Source organism: Oncorhynchus mykiss, chromosome 2, assembly GCF_057628025.1.
Source record: "Oncorhynchus mykiss isolate SJ-2025 chromosome 2, ASM5762802v1, whole genome shotgun sequence".
Classification (NCBI taxonomy): Eukaryota; Metazoa; Chordata; class Actinopteri; order Salmoniformes; family Salmonidae; genus Oncorhynchus; species Oncorhynchus mykiss.
The window spans coordinates 62921367-62928392 of NC_143023.1; the positions used below are offsets into that span (position 1 = coordinate 62921367).

General features: G+C 43.0%; 1 protein-coding gene across 1 annotated transcript in view; it reads right to left on the minus strand.

Moving 5' to 3' along the window:
• kcnq1.2 (potassium voltage-gated channel, KQT-like subfamily, member 1.2) overlaps positions 1-3146 on the minus strand; it is a 252912-nt gene extending 249766 nt beyond the window's left edge. Inside the window, exon 1 of the mRNA XM_021579553.3 lies at positions 2583-3146. Within this exon, the coding sequence (XP_021435228.3) occupies positions 2583-3031 (449 nt within the window). The 5' untranslated portion in view covers positions 3032-3146. The remainder of the gene's footprint in view (positions 1-2582) is intronic.
• Positions 3147-7026: the final 3880 nt, after the last annotated feature.

The following is a 7026-nucleotide window of genomic DNA, read 5'->3' on the forward strand; positions in this document are numbered from 1 at the left end:
GTATACGGGTTGAAAATGGCATATTTGGGAACTGATAAACGCCTAAACTGGAACGTAGTGGCTGTACAGTAACATGCTCTGCTCTGCGCTTCACAGCTCTGTATGGGTTTTGACTGACAGCTGTTCTGAACTTCGGAAGAAGTTGTCCCCCATCACTCCTGACATATTTGGCAACTCTTGAAAATGTTTTGTTGTCTGAGTGACAGAAATGCTGTAAATTAAGATGTATTTTCAGATGTATTTTCAAAGATAATAAATAGTTTTGATGTCATACAAGCAAGCCAAACACGCATTTCACATTTCCATATTATAAAACTTGTGTCATATACTGATTTATGATCACCGTATTTTATGTAGTTCCAAGATGACATGGTGTCATACCCTGGGTTGTTCTGAACAGAGTGAGCCTGTGTTTGTCTATTGTGCAGAACATTTGCCAAAGCACATGCACCTAAATGCACTCAGGACCACTTTCTATGCGCACCAAAATAATAATCAGTTGTGCTGAATTGCATTGTAAAAGACTAAAACTGTAATATCATATATAGTGGGGCAAAAAAGTATTTAGTCAGCCACCAATTGTGCAAGTTCTCCCACTTAAAAAGATGAGAGAGGCCTGTAATTTTCATCATAGGTACACTTCAACCATGACAGACAAAATGAGAAGAAAAAAAATCCAGAAAATCACATTGTAGGATTTTTTATTAATTTATTTGCAAATTATGGTGGAAAATAAGTATTTGGTCACCTACAAACAAGCAAGATTTCTGGCTCTCACAGACCTGTAACTTCTTCTTTAAGAGGCTCCTCTGTCCTCCACTCGTTACCTGTATTAATGGCACCTGTTTGAACTCATCATCAGTATAAAAGACACCTGTCCACAACCTCAAACAGTCACACTCCAAACTCCACTATGGCCAAGACCAAAGAGCTGTCAAAGGACACCAGAAACAAAATTGTAGACCTGCACCAGGCTGGGAAGACTGAATCTTCCATATGTAAGCAGCTTGGTTTGAAGAAATCAACTGTGGGAGCAATTATTAGGAAATGGAAGACATACAAGACCACTGATAATCTCCCTCGATCTGGGGCTCCACGCAAGATCTCACCCCGTGGGGTCAAAATGATCACAAGAACAGTGAGCAAAAATCCCAGAACCACACGGGGGGGCCTAGTGAATGACCTGCAGAGAGCTGGGACCAAAGTAACAAAGCCTACCATCAGTACACAACGCCTTGGGGCTGTTTTTCTGCAAAGGGACCAGGACGACTGATCCGTGTAAAGGAAAGAATGAATGGGGCCATGTATCGTGAGATTTTGAGTGAAAACCTCCTTCCATCAGCAAGGGCATTGAAGATGAAACGTGGCTGGGTCTTTCAGCATGACAATGATCCCAAACACACCGCCCGGGCAACGAAGGAGTGGCTTCGTAAGAAGCATTTCAAGGTCCTGGAGTGGCCTAGCCAGTCTCCAGATCTCAACCCCATAGAAAATCTTTGGAGGGAGTTGAAAGTCCGTGTTGCCCAGCAACAACCCCAAAACATCACTGCTCTAGAGGAGATCTGCATGGAGGAATGGGACAAAATACCAGCAACAGTGTGTGAAAACCTTGTGAAGACTTACAGAAACGTTTGACCTCTGTCATTGCCAACAAAGGGTATATAACAAAATATTGAGATAAACCTTTGTTATTGACCAAATACTTATTTTCCACCATAATTTTCCATTTTTAAATTCATAAAAAATCCTACAATGTGATTTTCTGGATTTTTTTTCTCATTTTGTCTGTCAGATGATGAAAAGTACAGGCCTCTTTCATCTTTTTATGTGGGAGAACTTGCACAATTGGTGGCTGACTAAATACTTTTTTACCCCACTGTAACAATAGAACAAGCTTTCAAATGATGTCCATCTGACTCAGATTGCGATTTCTAATGGAACAACAGTCACATTGTGATGGCGTTTGTGTTCCAAATAAAACTACAAGTGCGCTTGATCTAGTTCCTAGACGGCACAGTTAGGAGACCTCAAAAAAAGCACCTTATGTTTGAGGACTCTTCTTTAAGTCATAAAAGTGCATTGAAATGACTTAGGAACTGTGCACACTTTGGAGAGGTGTGTGGCCACTTGGAGACACTTGGAGACACCAGTTAGTCCTCAAAGTCTTGTCATTTTTTGTTTTAATGTTGCACCTACCCCACATTTTCCAGGAATATTCTCATCATGTTACTGAATGTATCCAGAGTATTTTCAGATTTCGTTATCAACAAATGCAGAGGAAAACACAGTAAATGTTAAATGTTTGGACTCTGTGTTGTGTCCGGTGAACTGTGGTGTCCTCGCCTTTGGTCTAATAATGGCATTTTCCAAATCCACTGTTATTTCTGGGGGAGATATATTTTTAGGGAACATTTGAAAGCCACTAATTCTGAATATTTCTAAATCAAAAATGTTAATGTCATTAATAAGGATATATGTCATGTTATATTCACAAAAGAATGTCATCTAGGGAAGCAGTCTAGCCTTTTAGCTACCGGTATGTTGAAGTGACCAGTAGAGGGTGAAAAGGAAGAGGTACTCACACCAAGAAGTGGTAGAGGAAGCATCTCAATCCAGTGGGTCTCTCTAAGAAGTTGTAGACATCCCCCTGCATGCTAGTCTTCGTAATGTAGGGGCTCTGGAAGTGCTTGGAGGAGAGCAGCCGGCTAGCTGGAGGAAGAGGAGGAGGGTTAGGGCCGCAGGTAGAGGGCCGGCTGTCGATCTGCAGCGCTGGGTCTTTTGTGTCCGTCTGCGGGCTGCAGGGAATGTCTGATCCATTATTCACCGCTGTGGGGTCCAGTTCCAGTGAAACAGGAGAGAAGCGTGTACTGTCAGCAGCAGCAGCACTGTCCATGGTGCCCAGGTCTGGGTTGGTGAGGCTGGTTGTGTCATGACCTTTTGGCTCTAAGGTCTTGGATCCTCCACCACTACCATCGCAGTCTATGTGCACGCGGTTCAGCAGCTGGAAGGGACTACCCCGCTTCTCACCCATACTGCCAAAGAGAACGTCCTGATCAGAGGAAGAGGAGGCTGGGTCAAAGCTCCGACCTGAGGTCCAGGTGGGAGGAGATAAACAGCTAACAACAAGGCACGTCCACCCCAGAGGCCTAAGCACTCTGTGTTAGGCTACATGTGTGACCAGACCTGCAGAAGAGAAGATGCTGACATCAGAGCGGTTAGATCTAATGATCAGGGTGATCACAGTGACAGTTGAACCCTGTAACGTAGTACATACACTAACCCCGGTCCTGAGACTGTTGGCACTTTGCAGGCTTTGGTTCCAATTAAACCCTTAACACCAACTAATGAAATAATCATCAAGACCTGGATTAGATGAAACAGGGTGTTAGTGCTGGACTGAAACAAAAGCAGTCAGTCCCACCCTGTAGCTCTCCAGGACGAGGGTTGCTGACCAGAGTAGGGTAACAAGTGTTACCTTTCAGCCTACCACCAAAAATACTAGTTTCTGACTGCTTTAGTGACCATAATCTGTTCATCACATTTCAGACACGGGTCGGTTTCCTTAAGAAAAATATATTGACCTCTACTAGTTAGTGCACTTTACTTTTCTGTTGGATGATGCTAGAGAAGGAGAGGAAGTAAAAGGGGGTAGAGGAGCTTGGACATGATTGACTATGCCTAAGAGATGACATCTCTTACCTTGTATTCATCCTACATGGGCGTCGTTGCTTTTTGTAATTTACAATGGGAAACCAGACATTAACACTTCCAAGTCAATCTTAGAATGTTCTTTTCTTGTCCAAAGGGCAGTGAAGTGAACCTATCTTTTTTATTTTTGTATTATTTTATTTCACCTTTATTTATTTATCACTGGAGTGATAAATTATCAGATGGTCATGTGCAGGTAGAGATACTGGTGTGCAAAAGAGCAGAAAAGTAAATAAATAAAAACAGTCTGGGGATGAGGTAGGTAAATTGGGTGGGCTATTTACGGATGGACTATGTACAGCTGCAGCGATCGGTTAGCTGCTAAGATAGCAGATGTTTAAAGTTGGTGAGGGAGATAAAAGTCTTCAACTTCAACAATTTTTGCAATTCGTTCCAGTCACAGGCAGCAGAGAACTGGAAGGAAAGGCGGCCAAATGAGGTGTTGGCTTTAGGGATGATCAGTGAGATAAAGTGCCTTGCGAAAGTATTTGGCCCCCTTGAAATTTGCGACCTTTTGCCACATTTCAGGCTTCAAACATAAAGATATAAAAATGTATTTTTTTGTGAAGAATCAACAACAAATGGGACACAATCATGAAGTGGAACAAAATTTATTGGATATTTCAAACTTTTTTAACAAATCAAAAACTGAAAAATTGGGCGTACAAAATTATTCAGCCCCTTTACTTTCAGTGCAGCAAACTCTCTCCAGAAGTTCAGTGAGGATCTCTGAATGATCCAATGTTGACCTAAATGACTAATGATGATAAATACAATCCACCTGTGTGTAATCAAGTCTCCGTATAAATGCACCTGCACTGTGATAGTCTCAGAGGTCCGTTAAAAGCGCAGAGAGCATCATGAAGAACAAGGAACACACCAGGCAGGTCCGAGATACTGTTGTGAAGAAGTTTAAAGCCGGATTTGGATACAAACAGATTTCCCAAGCTTTAAACATCCCAAGGAGCACTGTGTAAGCGATAATATTGAAATGGAAGGAGTATCAGACCACTGCAGATCTACCAAGACCTGGCCGTCCCTCTAAACTTTCAGCTCATACAAGGAGAAGACTGATCAGAGATGCAGCCAAGAGGCCCATGATCACTCTGGATGAACTGCAGAGATCTACAGCTGAGGTGGGAGACTCTGTCCATAGGACAACAATCAGTCGTATATTGCACAAATCTGGCCTTTATGGAGAGTGGCAAGAAGAAAGCCATTTCTTAAAGATATCCATAAAAAGTGTCGTTTAAAGTTTGCCACAAGCCACCTGGGAGACACACCAAACATGTGGAAGAAGGTGCTCTGGTCAGATGAAACCAAAATTGAACATTTTGGCAACAATGCAAAACGTTATGTTTGGCGTAAAAGCAACACAGCTGAACACACCATCCCCACTGTCAAACATGGTGGTGGCAGCATCATGGTTTGGGCCTGCTTTTCTTCAGAAGGGACAGGGAAGATGGTTAAAATTGATGGGAAGATGGATGGAGCCAAATACAGGACCATTCTGGAAGAAAACCTGATGGAGTCTGCAAAAGACCTGAGACTGGGATGGAGATTTGTCTTCCAACAAGACAACGATCCAAAACATAAAGCAAAATCTACAATGGAATGGTTCAAAAATAAACATACCAGGTGTTAGAATGGCCAAGTCAAAGTCCAGACCTGAATCCAATCGAGAATCTGTGGAAAGAACTGAAAACTGCTGTTCACAAATGCTCTCCATCCAACGTCACTGAGCTCGAGCTGTTTTGCAAGGAGGAATGGGAAAAAATGTCAGTCTCTCGATGTGCAAAACTGATAGAGACATACCCCAAGCGACTTACAGCTGTAATCGCAGCAAAAGGTGGCGCTACAAAGTATTAACTTAAGGGGGCTGAATAATTTTGCACACCCAATTTTTCAGTTTTTGATTTTGTTAAAAAAGTTTGAAATATCCAATAAATGTCGTTCCACTTCATGATTGTGTCCCTCTTGTTGTTGATTCTTCACAAAAAAATACAGTTTTATATCTTTATGTTTGAAGCCTGAAATGTGGCAAAAGGTCGCAAAGTTCAAGGGGGCCGAATACTTTCGCAAGGCACTGTACACCTGCTGGAGCGCGTGCTATGGGTGGGTGTTGCCATCGTGACCAGTGAACTGAGAGAAGGTGGAGCTTTACCTAGCATGGACTTGTAGATGACCTGGAGCCAGTGGGTCTGGCGACGAATATGTAGCGAGGGCCAGCCGACTAGAGCATACAGGTCGCAGTGGTGGGTGGTATAAGGTGCTTTAGTAACAAAACGGATGGCACTGTGATAAACTGCATCCAATTTGCTGAATAGAGTATTGGAAGCTATTTTGTAGATGACATCGCCGAAGTCGAGGATCGGTAGGATAGTCAGTTTTACTATGGTAAGTTTGGCAGCGTGAGTGAAGGAGGCTTTGTTGCGAAATAGAAAGCCAACTCTAGATTTGATTTTAGATTAGAGATGTTTGATATGAGTCTGGAAGGAGAGTTTACAGTCTAGCCAGACACCTAGGTACTTATAGATGTCCACATAATCTAGGTCGGAACCATCCAGGGTGGTGATGCTAGTCGGGCGTGCGGGTGCAGGCAGCGAGCGGTTGAAAAGCATGCATTTGGTTTTACTAGCGTTTAAGAGAAGTTGGAGGCCACAGAAGGAGTGCTGTGTGGCATTGAAGCTCGTTTGGAGGTTAGATAGCACAGTGTCCAAGGAAGGGCCAGAAGTATACAGAATGGTGTCGTCTGCGTAGAGGTGGAACAGGGAATCGCTCGCAGCAAGAGCAACATCATTGATATTTACAGCGAAAAGAGTCGGCCTGAGAATTGAACCCTGTGGCACCCCCATAGAGACTGCCAGAGGACCGGACAACATGCCCTCCGATTTGACACACTGAACTCTGTCTGCAAAGTACAGTGCCTTGCGAAAGTATTCGGCCCCCTTGAACTTTGCGACCTTTTGCCATATTTCAGGCTTCAAACATAAAGATATACAACTGTATTTTTTTGTGAAGAATCAACAACAAGTGGGACACAATCATGAAGTGGAACGACATTTATTGGATATTTCAAACTTTTTTAACAAATCAAAAACTGAAAAATTGGGCGTGCAAAATTATTCAGCCCCCTTAAGTTAATACTTTGTAGCGCCAGCTTTTGCTGCGATTACAGCTGTAAGTCGCTTGGGGTATGTCTCTATCAGTTTTGCACATCGAGAGACTGACATTTTTTCCCATTCCTCCTTGCAAAACAGCTCGAGCTCAGTGAGGTTGGATGGAGAGCATTTGTGAACAGCAGTTTTCAGTTCTTTC